The sequence below is a fragment of the Ptychodera flava genome, chromosome 15 (assembly GCF_041260155.1).
Source record: "Ptychodera flava strain L36383 chromosome 15, AS_Pfla_20210202, whole genome shotgun sequence".
Lineage (NCBI taxonomy): Eukaryota > Metazoa > Hemichordata > Enteropneusta > Ptychoderidae > Ptychodera > Ptychodera flava.
Genome location: NC_091942.1, coordinates 18,271,008 through 18,294,065, shown reverse-complemented (window position 1 = coordinate 18,294,065; position 23,058 = coordinate 18,271,008). Strand labels below are relative to the sequence as shown.

Sequence of the window (23,058 nt, the reverse complement as noted above, 5' to 3'; positions counted from 1 at the left end):
TTGACCACACCTTATACTACACGACCATGCTGACCACGACCACACAGCACATGCCTTGCTGTATGTCTGCACCTAATGGATTTGACCACACCTTATACTATACGACCATGCTGACCACGACCACACAGCACATGCCTTGCACTATATATGTCAGTACTTTATGCATTTAACCACACCTTATACTATACGACCATGCTGACCACGACCACACAGCATATGCCTTGCACTATGTCAGTACTTTATGCATTTGACCACACCTTAACTATACGGCCATGCTGACCACGACCACACAGCACATGCCTTGCACTATGTCAGTACTTTATGCATTTGACCACACCTTATACTATACGACCATGCTGACCACGACCACACAGCACATGCCTTGCACTATGTCTGCACCTAATGGATTTGACCACACCTTATAATATACGACCATGCTGACCACGACCACACAGTACATGCTTTGCACTATGTCAGTACTTTATGCATTTGACCACACCTTATACTATACGACCATGCTGACCACGACCACACAGCACATCCCTTGCACTATGTCAGTACTTTATGCATTTGACCACACCTTATACTATACGACCATGCTGACCACAACCACACAGCACATGCCTTGCTGTATGTCTGCACCTAATGGATTTGACCACACCTTATACTATACGACCATGCTGACCATGACCACACAGCACATGCCTTGCACTATGTCAGTACTTTATGCATTTGACCACATCTTATACGATACGACCATGCTGACCATGACCACACAGCACATGCCTTGCTGTATATCAGCACTTCTTGAATTTGACCACATCTTATACGATACGACCATGCTGACCACGACCACACAGTACATGCCTTGCACTATGTCAGTACTTTATGCAGTTGACCACACCTTATACTATACGACCATGCTGACCACGACCACACAGCACATCCTTGCACTATGTCAGTACTTTATGCGTTTGACCACACCTTATACTATACGACCATGCTGACCACGACCACACAGCACATGCCTTGCACTATGTAAGTACTTTATGCATTTGACCACACCTTATAATATACGACCATGCTGACCACGACCACACAGTACATGCCTTGCACTATGTCAGTACTTTATGCATTTGACCACACCTTATACTATACGACCATGCTGACCACGACCACACAGCACATGCCTTGCACTATGTTAGTACTTTATGCATTTGACCACACCTTATACTATACGACCATGCTGACCACGACCACACAGCACATGCCTTGCACTATGTCAGTACTTTATGCATTTGACCACACCTTATACTATACGACCATGCTGACCTTGACCACACAGCACATGCCTTGCATTATGTCAGTACTTTATGCATTTGACCACACCTTATACTATACGACCATGCTGACCACGACCAAACAGCACATGCCTTGTTGTATGTCTGTGCTTTATGAATTTGACCACACCTTATACTATACGACCATGCTGACCACGACCACACAGCACATGCCTTGCACTATGTCAGTACTTTATGCATTTGACCACACCTTATACTATACGACCATGCTGACCACGACCACAGAGCACATGCCTTGCACTATGTCAGTACTTTATGCATTTGACCACACCTTATACTATACGACCATGCTGACCACGACCACACAGCACATGCCCTGCACTATGTCAGTACTTTATGCGTTTGACCACACCTTATACCGGAACTATACGACCATGCTGACCATGACCACACAGTACCTGCCTTGCACTATATTGTCAGTACTTTATGCATTTGACCACACCTTATACGATAGGACCATGCTGACCACGACCACACAGCACATGCCTTGCACTATGTCAGTACTTTATGCGTTTGACCACACCTTATACTATACGACCATGCTGACCACGACCACACAGCATATGCCTTGCACTATGTAAGTACTTTATGCATTTGACCACACCTTATAATATACGACCATGCTGACCACGACCACACAGTACATGCCTTGCACTATGTCAGTACTTTATGCATTTGACCAAACCTTATACTATACGACCATGCTGACCACGACCACACAGCACATGCCTTGCACTATGTTAGTACTTTATGCATTTGACCACACCTTATACTATACGACCATGCTGACCACGACCACACAGCACATGCCTTGCACTATGTCAGTACTTTATGCATTTGACCACACCTTATACTATACGACCATGCTGACCACGACCACACAGCACATGCCTTGCACTATGTCAGTACTTTATGCATTTGACCACACCTTATACTATACGACCATGCTGACCACGACCAAACAGCACATGCCTTGTTGTATGTCAGTGCTTTATGCATTTGACCACACCTTATACTATACGACCATGCTGACCATGACCACACAGCACATGCTCCGCACTATGTCAGTACTTTAAGCACTTGACCACACCTTATACTATACGACCATGCTGACCACGACCACACAGCACATGCCTTGCACTATGTCAGTACTTTATGCATTTGACCACACCTTATACTATACGACCATGCTGACCACGACCAAACAGCACATGCCTTGTTGTATGTCAGTGCTTTATGCATTTGACCACACCTTATACGACCATGCTGACCATGACCACACAGCACATGCTCCGCACTATGTCAGTACTTTAAGCATTTGACCACACCTTATACTATACGACCATGCTGACCACGACCACACAGCACATGCCTTGCACTATGTCAGTACTTTATGCATTTGACCACACCTTATACAATACGACCATGCCGACCACGACCACACAGCACATGCCTTGCTGTATGTCTGCACCTAATGGATTTGACCACACCTTATACTAGACGACCATGCTGACCATGACCACACAGCACATGCTCCGCACTATGTCAGTACTTTAAGCATTTGACCACACCTTATACTATACGACCATGCTGACCACGACCACACAGCACATGCAATGCACTATGTCAGTACTTTATGCATTTGACCACACCTTATACTATGCGACCATGCTGACCACGACCACACAGCACATGCCTTGCACTATGTCAGTACTTTATGCATTTGACCACACCTTATACTATACGACCATGCTGACCACGACCAAACAGCACATGCCTTGTTGTATGTCAGTGCTTTATGAATTTGACCACACCTTATACTATACGACCATGCTGACCACGACCACACAGCACATGCATTCCTCTATGTCAGTACTTTATGCATTTGACCACACCTTATACTATACGACCATGCTGACCACGACCACAGAGCACATGCCTTGCACTATGTCAGTACTTTATGCATTTGACTACACCTTATACTATACGACCATGCTGACCACGACCAACTAAAGAGTGTGTATGAACATCATCAGGTCGGCATTAGTCCACTTGGTTCTCATGTACTACGTATCTGTGTCTTCATGGCCATGTGGATTGTACGTGGATCGTTATGAGATACTGAGTGAGCTGTCATTAATACGTATGAATCATCACTATCAGCTACTGTATTCCCCTACACTAGGCGTGTACTTATCGTTAGGCAATTTGTACATGCATTCTGCAGACAATCGTGAGAGCATAAGCAAGGGTATGAGAGTTTATTCCTATCCAGGCGGAAGGTGTTTCAAAGCACACTGTACATGCACCCTGCCAAATCTCGTACGAGTATTCATAATGGTACGAGAGTTCATATCTAGCTTGGCGGTGTGTGTGTTTAAAGCATTCGTGACCCTAACCTCGTAGGAGCAATCACGAAAGTACAAAGCATGCACCTTGCCACACCTCGTACGAGCATTCATAGATGTACGAGAATTCACATGTAATCTATCTCGTACGAGCATTCATAGATGTACGAGAATTCACATGTACTTTAGCGGCGTGTGTTTACCCAATTCGTGACCGTTAGCATGAGACCATTACCGAAACCCTCTAGTATGTTTGTCAACTGTACCTTTCAAGCACCCGTTTACGTCAAGTTCTGTCATTCGCCGAAATAAAATAGCTCTTCTCAAGGAGCCATCGAAAATTAAATTTATAGACACAGTTATTATTGAAATATAAACATTTGAATAACAATGTTGAACTCTGTCGATATCGTTTGCAATGAATGCTGTACTACTAGCGACATAATAATGATCGTATTGATCAGCTGATACCATGGCATGCAGCTCGCTGATCATGCTGATGTCGATGCATGAACATTCCGTTTTCTTCATCTCTGGCATTTCACCGTGTCGATTTTTTGAATGGCATGATATTTAAAGGTGATGTTTCAAGTTTGATATAGACACTAGGGATGCAGTTACTTTTCATTTCCCTCGAAAATACATCGTTTTTCAATTCAAAATGAACCGTGAAAGTGCTGGTCATTTTTTGTGCTGAACGTGCGTGTTCAGTGCAGTGCACTGTGCAGTGTGGAGTGCATGTAATATGTACAGAGTCAGGGCCGATCATGCTGGACGACGCTCACTGCGCTGGCTTCAAACTCAGTTAAAATTTCCTTTTTTATTCGTTTTCTACAACTACAAATTCACTGGCATTGCCAAAACTATAAAATAATAGCAATAATGCACCCCTTCCCGGCCCATAATGGACTCAAGCAAACTTTGCACTCCATAATGTACTTGGCTTCGCCTCGTACATTATGTCGTGCAAAGTTTGGGTGCATTATTGCTTAATTATGTCATCCCAGTATATTGATGGTGCAAATACAGCGATCTGATTGGTCGAGACGCGAAAAGAACCGTGGTATATTCGCGACATACCATGGCTGGCATATGCGCGAGCTCTCAGCTTGAGCAAAAATGCGTTTATGACGTTCCATGCCAGATTTCAATATACTGTTATGATATAATAGCAATAAATCACACCCAGCGACGCTATACCACTCGATTTTGACCAGTTAACTTGGGGGGTTGGTGGAAATCAGGGGGGTTGACTTTTACAAAACCGCTTTTTAGGGGGGGTCAAATTTTACAATCAATGATTGAAGGGGGGGGGGTCAAATTTTACAAAGGTTTGTATTGAGTTATGGAAAACAAAATTGACTTTGGAATTTCACCAAAATGTTGCTTGGAAACCGATGTTTCGATACAGCAGAATAATAACCGACCGAAGCTCAGCCAAATTTATTTCTCTAGCAGAGCCAACAAGTCCGAGACTGGCGTTAACCTCTCTAGAGCAGCAACAGAGCATGTAGCCCTGAGTACAGGTCTGTGTGTTCCTGGCGTATACGGCCTCCACCACAGCCCTGCAACGGTCTGTGGAGATAACTGGGGTCTCTGCAGCGAGATTCAAAATGGGAATCTCCATGAGTAAACAACTTGTCGAGTATGTTATGTTTCAGAAAATGAGCGGCTTTGGACGTTAGGAGAAGTCAATCGCATCTTTTCTGGAATTGGTTAGGAGGTAAAGGTAGGCAGGGAAAGGATTTTGCCCCAATAGAGCAGAATTTCGGCCAAAAAGACAGTTTAGTCTTCATTGCTGTCCAGATCCAGGCCGCAGAGACCTCAAGTCTGTTCAAAGACCATTGCAGGGCTTTGGTAGAGGCCATATAATGCTGGGAACACACGTGCACACACCTGTACGCAGGGCTACACAGCATTGGGCATGAAATGAGGAACCAACACACAGTCATATAATATAACAAACAACTTCTGTATATTACTATATTGTGTCAAATATCGGGGTCTACATATAAAATAGTAAAACCGTACTTCAAAACTATAAATATTACTCCATGGTAACAGTAACCGTACTGATCGACCTCCCGACGGCAGGAGTCGAACACACTTTCAGAACAAAAACTCTGTTCAAACCCTTTCTAAATGCTTAACAATTTCTATGGAAAACTTAACGTTACCGCAGAGGTACACTTGTACCTCAGACTTGACCACGCGGCTGGGAAACACAAATAACTCACACGCGACTTTAACTAATGTTCGATGATGAGCACAATTGTAAGTCCCGTGTAATGTCTGCACATGAAAGTCGGCGACAACACACGCAATTAACTGCTAAGCAGCGTCCAGTTCAGCTACCACGGGAGCAGCCATCTTAGATCTTTGTTTACACTTCCGGTCGGGACATGCCGAACTAATCTGAAGTCTTCCTCTGCTAACTCCGCGCATCGACAAAAGTTCAGTGGAACGATCATAAATAATGTTCTCATGACAATCTCAGACATCTGACTGAACTCATAAACGGAATAAAGTTCACAGTTAACACACAATTTGCTGCAGAAAGACCAGCTTTCAACTTGTGGTGATATTATCATCTTAGCGCGTGCAGTGCGTAGGCCTATATTGCAAATATACAGCACGGCTTTCACTTGTGTGAGCAATGTTCGTTCCATTGACTAAAGTAGAGGATGGCGTAGGGTTTAAATAAACAGTCCGATCCGCATAAAATTCGATCTCTGCCACTCACCGGTTTCTTTACATATCTGCTGACTTGAGTAAGACTCAAAATAGAGAAATATCTGACTTAAAAAGCACACGCTGACACTCAAACCTTCCAGTGCCAGTGCAGCATGCAACGTAAAACACTCTCTGGAAAGTTCCCGTCTTGGACTCCCTAGGTATACAGTGATAACACACAAGAACTCCCAGGCAAAATAGAAAATACACAGCTCCTCCATACATAATCTATGAGAAGCTATGAATAATTTCTTTTAAATACAAAACTGGCTAAATCTGTGTATTTATAGACTCTTGATTATTGATATTAATGTACTTGATAAGACTGGGGTAGTTACCAGTGCATGTGTGAGCAAGAAATTTGATTTTGGAATTTCACCGCATTGTTAATTCACTATCTTGTCAGAGGAAACTAAGAATAATTTTTTTCCAATATAAAACTAGTTAAATCTGTGTATTTATGTACGCTTGATTACTGATATTAATTTACTTGATTAGACTCGGGTGGTAACAAGTGGATGTTTGTGCAAGAAATTTGATTTTGGAATGTCACCGAAATGTTGATTCACTATCTTGTCTATATGGAAACTATGAATAATTTTTTTCCAATATAAAACTAGGTAAATCTGTGTATTTATGTACTCTTGATTATTGATATTAGTGCACTTGATTAGACTAGAGCGATTACAAGTTCATGTGTGCAAAAAATTTGATTTTGGCATTTCACCAAAAATGTTGATTCTCTAGTATGTGAGGAAACTTTTTCAGCCCGGGGCCACAGGGTGCAAAGGGTTAATGAATCAAATCTGATGAATTTTTTATTCATGGGGGGGGGGGGTCACATTTTACAATTGATGAATTAAGGGGGGGGGTCAAATTTTAGAAATTTGATTTGGAGGGGGGGGTCGCTTTTTACGTTTCATTTGTCGCTCAAATTCCACCAGCCCCCCTCCCCGTAAATAACGAATGCTCCCTTATTGCTTAAATTACCTCTAAAGATTCTATATCTCGTTCAACGAGACAAGCGTATACTCATTCAATAAGACCACTGTACAGCACGTATAACATATCTTGTTCTGTGAAAGCAGAACATTTATCAAATCTCATTCAATGAAACCAATATATATACCACAGCTTCATAAAAGATATCATAAACAAGTACTTTAATTTCCGTTGGAACAGTATTTTTGCGAAAGCCAAACACGACAGGTATGATATTAAATTAGGCTAAAAAACAGATGTGTGTTTCCAGTTACACGACAAGGACCAGGACATATGCTAAATGACACAAATGTCATGGATTGTCGTCAAGGTTGTTCGCGCCTGGAAATTGAAAGATCTAAACTTGTGCTTACACTTTCCTTTAGAAAATAAAATTGAAAAAAGGGGTCACCGTGCAAAATCTGGTATCAGAGAAATAAATTACCCAATATCTAACCGACTCTTCCAAATTCAAAGTGGCCACCACCTCTGTGTTAACTTTATGGAGAAAAAAATAATTTTTCACAAAACTAAGCCGGTCAAAACTTTAGCTTCTCTATGAGCTTCGAAATGGGTAGCAGACCAAAAGGATAATGTAAAAGTTTGAGAGTTCAAATACCTAAATAAGTATGCATACATCTATCTGCAGACCTCCTGAGAGGACTAAAAGTTTCGTAGATGAGGTTAAGTAACAGTACACATTTTCTTCCTTTTGATTACACATGTATCAACTTAAATAAACAGGGAAACAGACAAGTTTGCCACAACGCTCGGATCTTTGCCATGTAATGTTGTTTTTAGTTCTCATCTTCAATTTTATTTTGTTTGAAGCCATGATTTTGACATTGGCATGGTAAACAAAATGTGCCACCTTCAGATTTGAAAGAATTTTAGTAGAGCAATTTAAGACTAAGTATACTTTTCACCCGGTGTTTATTTAATTGCAGTCTCAAGCAGTAAGAGAACAAGAAAGTACAGTGTAGGATGCAAACGGGTCAGGTTAGTATAGTTATATTTGTGATCTCTGAACTGTTTTAAGAATATCAGAAAAATGACAGGGAAAAAACACACCAGATTGAAAAGCAGAAGTTTAGATTGTTTAACGTTACGATACTTTATAGACTGTCGACAGTCCCTTGCGCCTTTTTTGTTTCTTATTGATGTAGTCTCTCCCACATTCGACGATGGGGGAATCGCAAGCGAAGCGCCGAAGGCTCGAGCCGCGAATGCCGTAATTTGCGAGGGAGTGTTGTCTTCCGCTGTGCCCTCAACGACAACAAAAGGGAAATTCCTGTTGTAACCGCTGTTTTCAGCCGATGTCTCAGCCTCAAGACGAGTCGAGTCGACATCTATACTGTATGATCTCACTTCGACTTATGAACTCTAGTATGCAAATTTCTTCCTTTGCCTCCACCCTGTTCTCAACGTCATATCTTATGAATAATTAATACCAACCCATGCAAGTCCTGCTGCAGACAACAGTCCCTTGTGTCAATGTATGCTTTCAGCCAGGAATGCCCAGCTCGCACCTTTGGCACTAGGCTTGCGATTCCCCCCATCGTTGTAGGTATGTTCAAGAGACTACACCAATGAGATACAGAAAAGGCACAAGGGACTGTCGACAGTCTAGATACTTAATTGCCAGAAAGATAACGTGACCCGAGGTCGTGTAATAATGAAAGTCATTTTATTAGAAAGAGGAGTAACCAAATTATTGCATAATGGCTTGAGTTGGGCAATCAAACGATGAAATAACCACTTCCTATCTACAATCCGCTCACATTTCTGATATTTTTTAATCGTCAAAGCAGTTTATGGATTATAAGTCCAGATTTACTAAGAGCCAAGAAGAACGAGGTTGCTTTCTGATCTCGGGATAAAAGAAACAAACAATGACATTTCAACAAATGGAGGCGTCCGAAGTAGAAATAAACGCGGTGTTGAAGGCAGAGAAGACAGCACGTGACGTGTGGAACAAAGCAGACTGGAGAAACAAGAAAAACAGCAAACTAATGTACAGATTACATTGGCATTGAAAATGTGCGGAAACATTCTATCGAGCTTTTTATTTACAGAATGTCTTTGATCAAATGAAATATAAGACTATTTAATTTATGTTCATGAACCTAATTCAGTGCTGTACACGGCACTATTGGGACAGACTCTTAAATTTGTCGAGCTGTTTGTTGAAGATGCGAACAGCTTCCTTGTAGATTTCCATATCTTCATATAAAACTCTTCTAACTTCAGGATCCTCCATCAGATTTTTTTTCAAATTATCAACAGTCATGGTCTTGGAATCTGTTGTATTGTCACCAGAGATTTTGTACACTGCTTTGTTCTTTATGTCACCGGCACATACCGAGTAAAACGGCAGATCATAGACTTTTTCCAGCATTTGCAGGGTCTCATTGTATTTGTCGGTTAAGCCGATAAAAGCGAACAAATTTTTCATATTCGCTAATATAAAATTAAGAATTCTTTGCCTCCTGTCTTTGTCGATCCTTTTTTGTAACAGAAGAATTTGCTTGTACCAGCAAGGTATGTCGACCTTTGTCCTTTTGATATAATCTTTCTTTTTCATTAAGTCAGCGGCCTCAACGTTGTATTGCTTCTTACATAACTCAGGGTTGTGTAGTAATTGATAGAACACCACGCTTCCCTGGTGCAAGGCCCACTGCCTGACAGTCATATTTCTTGCGTCAGCTGCGTGACATATTTTATCTGTTAGTTTTTTCTTGCAGTACATGTAAGACGAGATTGTCCGCTCGATTGGATCACGGAAGACTGTGAAGTAGGAGCAGGGCTGGTTGACGAAGTCGCAAACACCAAGTGCAAAAACTCCAAGATACGCCCTCTTTCGGCGATGTTTCCCAGATTTCAAAGATTTGAAAATACTCAGGTAGTTCCTGAACCAGATGCTTTGTGGCTTCCCCAGTTTTCTTTGCTCAGCAACATGCTTCAGACACTCAAGTGTGGTTGTTCCAGCAGATTTAGGAATATGGACAAAGACAATGGTTGGGTTTTCCTGATAAAGTTTTTCAGGTAATGTTTTTCCATCATGGTCAGGCGCAATGAAGAAATTGGGTAGTGTCTTCATCATATTCGACCAAAGAAAATGTGTTGAGATAAAATCGTCTCTTTGTTCATTAAACGTCAGATCATTCACAACAATATTTGATGGGGCCTGTTCAGTTATTTGTCTGTCCTTATATTGAGATATCCCTGGATTTTGGTACTCAAATGGCGAAACGTAAGATGTCCTGCAAAAAAGTATGATGTCATCGTAAATGCATTCTTACGCACGCCAAAAAGGTGCAAATAAGTATTGATGCACGTATACTACGTACCAGTAAACACAAGGCATATCAAAACACTGTCTCAAGTATGTATGTATGTATGTATGTATGTATGTATGTATGTATGTATGTATGTATGTACGTACGTACGTACGTAGGTAGGTATGCATAGATGCATGCATGCATGTATGTTTCTTCTCATGGAGTACAGTGGTGAAGGTAGTGTCATTCTCGCGATTGCGGATAGATTAGATTTTAATTAAACTTAAGGGTAAAGATTCATGCGTACATCACACACACACACACAACCACATATATATATTGAATATATAAATACATATATTATATAATATATACATATAGAGAGAGAGAGAGAGAGAGAGAGAGAGAGAGAGAGAGAGAGAGAGAGAATTAGCGATAAGTATAATTTCTGGGCATACCTGGAATAAAGTTTGTACGCTAATGGTATGAAAAAAATGTTAATACACGTAATCACCAGGGAGGCTGTGATGATAATAAATGTGCCCATGTGGAGTCTGACCACGTCCATTATACTGAAATCATGAACGGCAACGATATATTTGGATCCCTGAAGAAATACGATGGTTACGTCAATGTCTGAAAGAGAATGCAGGAGTTTCATTAATAGCCAGCCATCGACCATATGGCCGGTCATCATGACGAATTTGGTACCTTCGCTCGCTCTTGGTTAACATTGATATTATCGGTATGAACGTTGTTTGCCGTCGAAAACTAGGTGTGTTTGGGACTTGTACCTGCAGTAAGCTATATTGCAGTATAAAATCGGTTCCACTATTATGCGCTATAAACGCAACGGACAAAGTTAACGTACCCTGGTTTGGCTCTTGGTCACCCAATGACTTATGTAGCAATTAAGAAAAATGCTATTTTTATTGGCCAATTTCACAAGTTTTATGTCAAATATTTCCAAATCCAATTTCTCGTAAATTCAATTTCCAAACATTGAACTATAATTTCGCCGTGGATCATTCTAAACACAGGTTGACCCGGCCTGTAGACCAAATCGGCTGTGAGAAATCGCTCATTCGGGATACGCAGTCCACGTTTTGTCCTCCGTCTATTGACTTTGTTTTTGAGAAAACGTTATTTGTAAACCCGTTGCGTGACGTCATTTATCGTTTGTATGGTTGCTCATCCCTTTATTACCACATGTCACAGGGTAAATGCGGTGACTTCTTACCCTTTGATACTGTCTGTCACCTTTTGGCACAAGTTCACATTATTTATTGTATTGATTAACTGGCGACCAAGGTCCATTTCATTTGTTTATATTCGACCACTAGTACATTTGAATTGGTTCACCCTAATTGTACAGATAAGAAAAGCAGTTTGCCATCTCTTCTGCAGATGAGATCAAAGATTTTGAAATTCACTCATGTGTTAGTTTTCAAACAGGAATTTTTTGTCGTCGAATATAAATAATTAGTAGTGTAGTCTACACATTATATTAGACTATGCCAACAGAACAATTTTGAGTAAGTGCCCTGCTAATTTTTAACCAGGGCCTCAAAGTTGTAGTCCTTGGCCCAGAGAACCCCCTAATCCTGCGATCCTAAACATTGAACGCAATGTTTTCCTCTGCCCAACCAAGGACGATATTGTGAAATATAGATGATAGATGAATTTCATAGAAGATGACTTAGAATATACGTCAAGTAATTTCAGTTCACACTTGTCAACTTTAACACAACTGGAAATTTTACTGAGAATCATGTTTTAATTGTCTTGCCAGAGCACAATTTGACTATCAGTAGTCTTGTCATCATAAATAAGAACAACCATATAACAACGTCCGAGTGAATTGGTTCAACAATTGTCAAAGGAAAATTTGGTCTGATTTCAGAAGAGAAAGTTTCTTATTAAAATTAACAACTATAGGTGCGATTGTACCAATTTAATAATTACATTTTACCCTTGAAAAAGTTTCCTTACCCATGCATAAATTTTCGATGTAAACTATCATACCATAATACATCCTAATGTCACGGCAAATTTTAATTGAAGATGCAAGCATCGTTGACAGGGCCGGAGCTTACATGCAACAATAACCAATTTTAAGGGTCAAAAATATTCGGCAGAGAATTGGGCATTTATGTAATCAATGTCGTGAAATGGATATTGAAGAGAGGCATCCAGGAGCTGCCTCATACCATTTTATACCAAATCAGCAATGTTTACGATCCTGTGATGTATGAAATATAAATTACACTGTAACCCAAACGGGATTCGAACCCCCACACACTCACGGCAACATCGCCTAGCTGCTAGGCCTCACACAAAACCAGTCGAGTAAGCCTAAGGTCAACCAAGGTCATCCACAAAGTTGTTCAGAAATTGTTGTATAATACCGGTCAATAACTTACAATATCCAAACCTCTTGCATTTTAGTATTTTTGAGATATGTTAAAATTGGCCAAATGTCATTGAAAAAGCCTGTCCTGATCAATATAAACTTATAGCCCGTGTAGTTGCCAAGATACGTGAAAGTAGGACATCAAAGATTAAAGTCATCCAAAACATTAGGTAAAAATGTGTTGCCACTGGTCAATATGCCAAAGAAACCATACTTCTAGCGATTGTAGTTCTGGGATACATGAAAGTAGCTCAAGGAAAAATGTCCTGCATTACTTGTCAATATCCAACGAAATGCAAATCTCTAGCCATTGCAGTTGCTGAGATATCTAAAAGTAAGTCCAATGTCATACAAGGTCGTCCAAGAAAGTTTGGCAAAACATTCTGGCGCCATACTTGCCAAGCAGAACTGAAATGGTATTTGGTTCCGTTTTAATATAATTTAATGATTATTATAGTTTTTTTGTAAATGGCAATATGGCCACGGAACCATGTGACCACTTGGAATGCATTTTGCACAGATAAATGCACTCGCATTAGTGATTAGATGGGTAAAATTTTAGCTCAAATTGATTTTTGATTCTTAAAAAAATAGTTCTGAATATATATAATGATTATTTAGGTCCGGGATTGTAGGTTCTTCATAAATGGCAATATGACTGCCAAACATTGTGACCAAATAAAATTCCCTTCTCAAACTTGCAACTACTCACCAATGATAATGTTGGCATTATCTCAGCTCGAATGTCCCCCTGCCCAGTTCTCGAGAAGATTGTTTTCGTAGATTGAATGGTTGTTTTCCAAAAATCAAATATGGCGGCCAAAGTCACAATTTTATGCTCATAAAATCGTGACTTTGGCCGCCATATTGGATTTTTAGAAAACTGAGTTTCTCTGAATATACATGAAAACATGAAACGGTCAATCATAAATACAGGATATATACCAAATTCAGGGGATTTGATTTAAAATACCAAAACTAAAGTAATGACAGCATTTTGATCTAAATAAAACATAAAATGTCATGTGCAATAGATGGAAGAAGCAAAACTTGGTTTGATGTTTACTGCAAATCATAGTTGTGTTGAATACAAATTAGGATTCACTGCAGTAGTCATGATAAGATCATTGTAGCAAAAATGTCAACATGTGTGCCCCTGTTATCTAAACTATTAACAAAACTTTGCTGTAGAGCATCAAGATACCGCACTATATCTAAAAATGAAAAACAAGCCCTCTCGGCTCCGATCTCTTTCCTAATCAACTACTTTTCTGTAAGGTAATGTTTTCGTGTGATTACGGCCCCTCACGGACATTAGCCGTGCCGACACTTAGTCCCAAAAAGAGATAGGCTGTATTCGATCTCCAGTCACTGCGAATTTGGCTGAAAAGGCCAGACAAAATCTAGCAGCCAAAACTATGTAGCAGACAAAGCTTGCACGCCATTTTGCTACTATCATTCTGACACAAGTGTGAATCCATCTCACATACGAGGTTGTCTGTACCGTGTACGTGTATCCAAACAAACAGATCATTTATATGTCAGTGTATGGTTTATTTCTTTGCATAAATTATAATCAGCACCCTTGATCGCAAAACAGCTATGCCAATACAGCGTATTGGGCTACAGACATGACTATATACATATACAACACAAGGTTTGTCTGCTGGCATGACATGATTGTGCATCCAACTCAAGCAGCAAGGATTATACATGTGTCTATACAGACAATCGACACGTATCCAATTTATTAATTAACTTCTTTGCATAAATTATCCCCATTTTAATTGTCACACATATGTTAGCAATACTTGTACAACCTAAATGTCAAGCCAACTCAAAAAACTGGTCTTATACTTATCCATACTGATAGACAAAAAATATACCATTTCTCAATAGATGTCTTTGCGCAAATCATGTTCTTTTTGGTTTAGCTGGCATTAATTATTTCTATACAGTGCTATTCCTACCCCACTGAGTATTCCAGCTCCAGTCGCTATGAACTCAGCTGTAGATTACTGAAAAAAACTAGCAAAGGCTTCAGAACATAACAAATTTACACTGTAATCTTTTCCTTATGTTGAGAGTTAAAGTAATTTGTTTCGATAAATAGCAACTTCATATCATTCATTTTTAGATGCAGACACAACTGCCTTAATGACCACCTCTGCTATGATTCCGAAGTCAAAACTTGAAATAAATTAGCTGGTTCAACATCAAATGGCAATCACTTTATATGGTGCTGATCTTTGAGATTAAGCCTTTATGCAGACATTCCTTGAACAATGTTCAAATGAAGCGCTCGCACTCGCACTAATAAGTAAGTATATGTGTTGAATGTTTGTATGGATATATATTGATTCTTTAACGCCAGCAGACAATACATTTTGTTGTGTAGGCATGGCCATTTTGCAGTCATGGGTGTTAACTAAATTGGTAGAATGTTTATAAATAAATTACTTATTAAATGACATTGGGTGACATCTGTTACTGAGTCTGTGTGGACATATATGCAGATAACCTAAACCTATTCAGATGGACCTACGATTGTGTTCACTTGAGAGGACGAAAGTAACATGCACGTTTTGTCTACTTCATATCACACCATAGTTTTCGCTGCTAGATTTTGTCAACCCTCTCAAGTCCAGTTAAACCGTGTCTACTTCAGGCTTTGTCTTTGTACAAAGTCACTGTACAGGGGAGGTGAATAGGTTGGTCTGAAGGAGTAGATTGTGGAAGTACATTTCAGAGAAAAATAAAACGTTCTGATAATTTCCGTATCTTAGATTTTAAACCATATATACAATTGTCTCCACTCAGGGCCCGCCATTTGTCCGTAAACAAGCACTTTGTCCCATAAAACGGATGTAGCGTGATAAACTAATCAACAACTTATTCGCAACTGAAACGGAATGTTCTGATATAGTCATTTCATCCCCTTTAAATAGCTCTATTAACTTGAAGTAAGGAAATCGTGACATTATGAATTCAGGGGAATAACTTTACGCTGCATGAAAATCAAAGAACATTTTTCTTACCGTTTCCGTGGTGGATGTGTGTTTGCGTGGTGGCAATAGCTGACCGTGAGTCTTGCGTTCCGTCGGGAGATATTTTGGATTCAAATTCCGAACAGTTTGTGATCCCAACTGAATTCGAACAGTCACAAATGAATACGATCCGAAAACAACACTTTGCCTGTATCTGAAACCAAAGTAGAGGCAGTATCATAGTACCGTAAAACACAAGTGGTATGTTTATTAAGGATTTTAGGGCAACTTGTGACATCTGGTTTACCTAACATGAATTATTCATTTTTTCCGAACGGCATAGGAAAAGAAACTGTATGATAACAATTAACCCCAGTCAGTCATTGCTTGACCCTCAAAAGTATTGCGTTTAAACTCGATTTTATGGCCATTTTCCATCCGTGTACTCCAGTGTAAAAATGTACTTTCTGTTAGATTTTATGTAAACGTAATTTTCAAGTTACATCTTGACTTTCAAGTTAGCATAGAAACCATCATTGGAAAGCTAATCTACGATGGTACAAATAGGAGGGTCTTGTGGGTAATTTTTAGTTCCGTGAAATACTTTGGTTTGAGGGTGTGCAATAATTAATTGTGCACCCTGGCCAAGGTCAAAGCATATGTTGTGTGTAATTTTGATGTCATCATGACGCTTCTGGCATATTACTATATGGCCGACGCACTATGACGGCATTAAAATTATACGCTGAAGATAATGAGTTTGCTTTGCTGGTATGAAAAAGAATGAAAGGACGTATTCTGCAAATGGATTACATAATGTAAGGGAGCGTTCAGTTATTATGGCCGGGGGTGGGCCGGCAAAATCCAGGGGGGGGGGGTCACCTCAAATTTGAAAACTGCAAAGGGGGGGGTCATGTATTTATCAAACAGCTCAGAGGGGGGTCACTTAATTTTCATAAGTATCCGTCCCGTCAATAAGCAGTTTCAGTGTTCAGAAATATTCTGGGAGATAAAAATGATTCGTTGCATGATTTCATTCTCTGAAGTTATTCACCTGTAAATCTGAACAAAATTATAATTATCTGTCACATGAACATCTTGACTTGACAACTCTGAGGCTTGTCTTATTGTAAATCAAGCTCACTGCACTGAGGGCAATGAACAATTCCTAATTACCTACATATTAGAGATATAGCAAGTTTTGTCACGGAAATTATTTAACAGTTACCTGTACTGAGACTACTAGTACCATGAAAAGTTAAATAATACTTTTATGTGAAATTCCAATATCATAATTGTTGTCCACATCTGAACTTTTAAATACCCTATTTGAATCAAGTACATTTGTATCAATTATCAAACACCTATAAAAGCACAAATTAATTTAGTTTAGCATTGTAAAAAAATTATTCTTAGTTTTCTCATAGACTCCAGTGTATAGTGAATCAGCATTTCGGTGAAATTCCAAAATCTAATTTCTTGCACACATATCAACCTTTAACCATCCTAGGCTAACTAAGTACTTTAAAATGAATTATCAAATGTCTATAAATACACAAATTTTGATAATTTTGTATTGGAAAAAAATTATTCATATTTTCCTCATAGACTCCAATGTACAGTGAATCTACATTTTGGTATAATTCCAAAATCCAATTTCTGGCAAACACATCCATTTGTTACCACCCTAATCTAATCAAGTACATTGATATCAATAATGGAGAGTACATAAATACATGGGTTTACCTATTCTTGTATTTGAAAAAATTTATTCATACTTTCCTCATAGACTCCCACGTATAGTGGATGAACATTTTCAGTGAAATTCCATAATCAGATTACTTGTACACATAATATGCACCTTTAACCATCATATTCTAATCAAGTACAATTATGTTAATTATTGAACGTCTGTATATGCACAAGTATACCAAGTTTTTCATTGGAAAAAAAATTATTCACAATTTTATCATTGACTCCCATGTATAGTGGATGAACATTTTTGGTGAAATTCTAAGGTCAAACTTTTTGTCCACATGCCAGTTGTAACAACCCTATTTCATTTAAGTACATTTATGTATATTATCAAATATCTGTAAATGCATAGATATAGTTTTGCATTGAGAAAGTATTACATAGATTCCTCATACATGTATGAGAAAATATATGTATGCTATGTATAGTGAATCAACATTATCAACAGCTGATTTTTAATTAAATCCAAATATCAAAATATGTACACATGCTTGCGCAAAAATATTGCGATCCACCAGTAATTTCTGTCCAACCCCTTTGAGGGGTAATTTCAAAATTATAGCAAATCAGAATGGGAAATCTGAGCATGTAAGGAAGGTCATTTGAAAAAATCTAAGCTCTTTTTTGGGGGGGTTCTATCGCTCCATACCCCTGAGGTGTTTGTGTGTGCAGCTAATTTACTCAAGCAATGTGGGGGGGGGGGGGGTCATGAAATTTTTGTCATCTTGAAAGGGGGGGTCATCAATTTTTTGGTATAATGGGTAGGGGGGTTCACTTATTTTGACTGATGCGCAGGAAGAATTTGCCGGCCCACCCCCGGCCATAATAACTGAACGCTCCCTAAGTAGTAGCTACTACAGCCACGATAAAATAAGATAAGATACAAAATATGCTTAATGGTATACTAATGGTGTGAAATATCATACCAGCAATGAACTGAATATGCTTCCGTCTATATCTAGGATGATATGTTTCAGAGAAGGGGTTTATGAAACCAAAACTCAGAAAAAGTGCCCAAAAAAACTACACATGCAAATTTGTTTCAGCATTTAAGATTCACTTAATGAATCATCATTTCAAACCTACAAAAACAATTATAAGGCTGCGTTCACAAATAACGATTAGGGGGGGGGGGCTGGAGGAATCTCGATTGAAATCTTATTTTTTTTCAGATCCCCCCTAAGTACCCAAACTTTTTTCAAATGCCCCCCCTCTATATGGTCAAAATTTTTCAAGTCCCCACTAACTATCACAGGCTCGCATATTTGTAAAGGATGTGAGCGCAGAAAAAATGAACATGTATTGCGCCGTTCTGCTCACAGGTGTTCAACACTACCTGTATTAGCACTTTGTATAGTCATATTCCCAAGGCAAGTTCTTGAAATGCATCAGTGAATTTTTTAGATTTATTGGTCTAAAAGCCAACTTGAGTTAATCCAGCTCTGGCCAGGTCAATTGCTCCTGCTGAAGAGCACACAAAATGACAATCATGAGAGAGTAAGAAAATTGTGAATTCTGGCTAATTGCCGTATTGCACAGTGACCTACCAAAAATTTGTTTCAAAAAACAAGACCTATATGAATTAGATGCTACTCAAAACTGACAATACCGGAAGGTTAAAATATGCCATCAAATAAATATTTTAATCTCTGAAATTTTGGGTGTAATAATTGCAAATTTGGTTAAAAAATAAATAATTCCATTTGGTCACATATTTTTTCTTTTAGTCTTTACTGTTCAAAGTTTTACTTCTGTATCATTTTATAACAAGAATGTGAAAATTTAGAAAATCAAGCGTGGTGACCCCATCTTTTTTCTTTAATATTTAATTATTCTCATATGCCAGAATTCAAAAATTTCTATGTGTTCTTCCATGTGTTGCTCTCTGGCCTAATCTTGTGTACAAGTGTGTTTCACTGTCATGAACATCATTTGACCCAAACTCTTCTTCAACTACTATGTACATCAGAGTCAGAGCTATCTCTGTCACTGTTCAAATATACAGTAACAGTGACACTGCAGAAGCAGAGCATTAATGATATTGAGGCTACCCTTAGGCAGTAGCTGTATTAACTTTGATAATTTTGGCAATATTTTTGTTCAGTTTTACAACTGCGTTCTTGTTCTACTCCCTACAGCATGTTGAATTGTCCAGTATTCAGCTTGCTATCACAGCCTATGTAAGTCTACCATGCATTTGTATCACTGACAACTGACTGTCAGTCTGACTCCAATTAAATTATCACCAAATACATATTTATATTTTTATATATATAGGCTTTGTCGACAAACTAAATATTGTGTGTTTGAGCATGCTGTAGGGAGATAGCAAGAAACTGTAGTTGTTATATTGCATAGAAATATTGCAGAAATTAATAACAGTTGCAGCTTCTGCCCTGTAACGAGGCTCAAGTTTGTTTTTTTACGACAAATCACACGTTTAGATTTTTTCGAGATAAAAGTCATGAAATGTGACAAAATGGTTCTAGATTTTGTTAAATTATTACTAACATTACAAAATTTTGATGACATAAAAATGGTATTCATTTTTCATTGAATTACCTACAAAAACTTGGAATCGGAAAATGTAAAACTCAAAAGGGAACCAAAAATTTTCAAATCCCCCTACATGTGGAGCAAAATTTTCGAATCCCCCCTGAATTCCTCCAGCCCCCCCTCCCCCAACCGTTTTTGTGAACGCAGCCTAATAGCTGCCGGACAGATACTTTAGAGAAATGTCTTTGACAAGAACGAGAAAAGTGACCCCATACATTTATGTATTACATGCAGACACCCTTACAGGCAAATAAAATAAATATGAAAGCCAACAAATTGGTGTTCATAGAGAAAATGTGCTTTGACAGAAAAAAAATAGTAAACTTGTCCAAAAAATACATATGCAGATTTCACCTTCCTTTGAAGACTGTGCTTGGAGTCATGTTTGAACCTGATTTCCAAGATATCAAACAAGTGATTGTGGTGAAGATGATCTGACCAACAGTGAATCAAAATTCTGAAAAAGTGCAGATATGCAAATTTTAAGATCACTTCATTTAACTTGAGAGAGGTAAGCGCAAATATGCTCAAACCAAATTTTACTAAATTTCGGAGAGTCAAAAGTCAGTTATAATGCTAATTCTTAATTATGCAAACCTATCCAACCAACTCTTTTCAGTTATTCATACTTGGTAACTACACTTTTATGGTAAATTTCAATTTATAGAACTTGATCAGCAGTTTTTTAGAAATCGTGTTCACCGACGAACGGACAGACAAATATCTAGAAGCTAGTAAGACAGATACACGGAGGCAGAGAGACCAGAGAGCGGTACGACATCAGCTCTCAGGAAGTTAAAATGGCTTTAAGCATGCCCTAACAGATTTCCCCTTACGCACTGCAGATTTTTTAAATTTTGGGTCTGAGTCGGTTTACGTTAAAGGTATTGCACACACGGCGGACATAAGTGTCTTAAGAATGAACCGTTCTTTAAACGAATATAGTAGGTACAAAACGGAGCAAATTGCGTTTGTCCCCATCGTGTTTGCCGACTTAAAAAATGTTTTTTTATCGACAGCGCTCCGGTGCAACTCTCTCAGTTATCAGACGAAAATTCTGAAAATACCACAATACTACGGTACATATTATTGCTCATACGCTTGGAATGTATGTCTCTTCAGTATTGCTCTTATTCAGAACATACTTTTGTCGTTCCATAGAAATGTTGGTCTTGTCGACTATTCTAGTTGAAGATTCCAAATTGCAATCAGTAATAAAGCTAAAAAACGGAAAGAAAATCCGGATAGTCTCTGATCAGTCTATCTTTTGGGTAACCTGCAATGTAATGGGAAGGGAATTTTAAAGTGTTAATGATAAATGTCCTTTTGTATGCAAAGTGTATGAATGAGTATTTTTACTAATAAAGTATAGGCAAATCAGCCGATGAATTAATTTTCAATGGAGAATATTCACTGGCCTAAAAGTACACTTATGTGTATGAATCGGTACATATAGGCCCTCAGATTTAAAATGCCAAACCTTTTCAAGCTCCATTGGCTGTAACTTTTTTATTTTTTTTCGATTGTTCTGGTTGTCTTTGTAAATTACAGTGTCTTGTCCTACTGCTAGAATGGTTGGTGTCGAAATATTTAAGTTAGAATGCGCCTCGGATACTGAGATATTCGGACTCTCAAACTTTTACAGTTCTTTTCTGAACTTCCACTTGGGGGGAAGGGGGCATTTTAGAGCTCTTGGAGTGAGAAAAATGTCACCGTAAATGTTAGATGGTTTGCTTCTCTGGTATCAAACTTTGCACTGATTTTTATTCTTGATTTGGTAAGAGGGTGGTTGAAAGTTTCACTGAGGAAAGTTTGAGGAAGAGTTTAAGTCCTTCACTTTCGAGGCGCATACTACCATGATGTTCAAGTTGTATACACAACCTGTAGTGTGCAGTGCCCATTTATGAAAAAGGATTTTTTGCAAGTTCGGACAACGATTGATCTGTCAACAATAACCTTGCATATTGTACAAAATTTGATGTTTGACAAGACGTATATGTCATAGGTGAAATAAATACTGTGGCAATTTACTTGTTTTCTTGAACATCTGCGCATGGCTTTCCGTCACGAAGACACGCCTTTTTAATTAAACACAAAATCCTTGTACACCGAACACGATTTGAACTAACTTGGGATAATTGGATGGTGAAGTAATGTCTTTAAAATCTGCAAATGTAAGCTAATCTGCTTTTCTTTTTACGTTACACACTTGTTTTTATGAGTAATTTGTAATATTGAGACATTCAGCTATAGTGCATCCAAGATTTCTGAGAAATTTGAAAGATATGAAGATCCAATTATCCCAAAATAGTTCAAATCGTGTTACCGTCAAGAACATACAGACCAACCCTCATAATGATAGAGGCGCTTGAAAGCAAACGGTAACACATCGTGTACTCAAAATGTCATATGACCGACACGACACGACACAGCATCGGCACAACTGCACTGTGTCTGGTATTTCGTATTGGAATATCAGGGTTTTCTCTCGACTGTGCGATTTCGCAAATTGCGCATTTCGAGCCGTTTTCTGCCCATTAAAAGTTACTAACTGCGCGAAAATCGGGCACAAGTACAGCACGATCATACGATGCATGGTGACCCAAGCGCATAGTGTAGTGACCTGTAAATTTGCTCTGGTGT

At 38.8% G+C, this 23,058-nt stretch overlaps 1 protein-coding gene across 1 annotated transcript; it reads right to left on the bottom strand.

The window, feature by feature from the left end:
• Positions 1-9,088: 9,088 nt before the first annotated feature.
• Positions 9,089-16,291, bottom strand: LOC139151407 (uncharacterized). The gene is made up of 3 exons (XM_070724190.1): positions 16,156-16,291; positions 11,163-11,340; positions 9,089-10,686 (listed from the first exon to the last, which is right to left on the bottom strand). Exons 2-3 carry the CDS (start codon positions 11,270-11,272, stop codon positions 9,573-9,575), a joined length of 1,224 nt encoding a protein of 407 aa, XP_070580291.1. The 5' UTR covers positions 11,273-11,340; positions 16,156-16,291; the 3' UTR covers positions 9,089-9,572.
• Between the last annotated feature and the right edge of the window lie 6,767 nt (positions 16,292-23,058).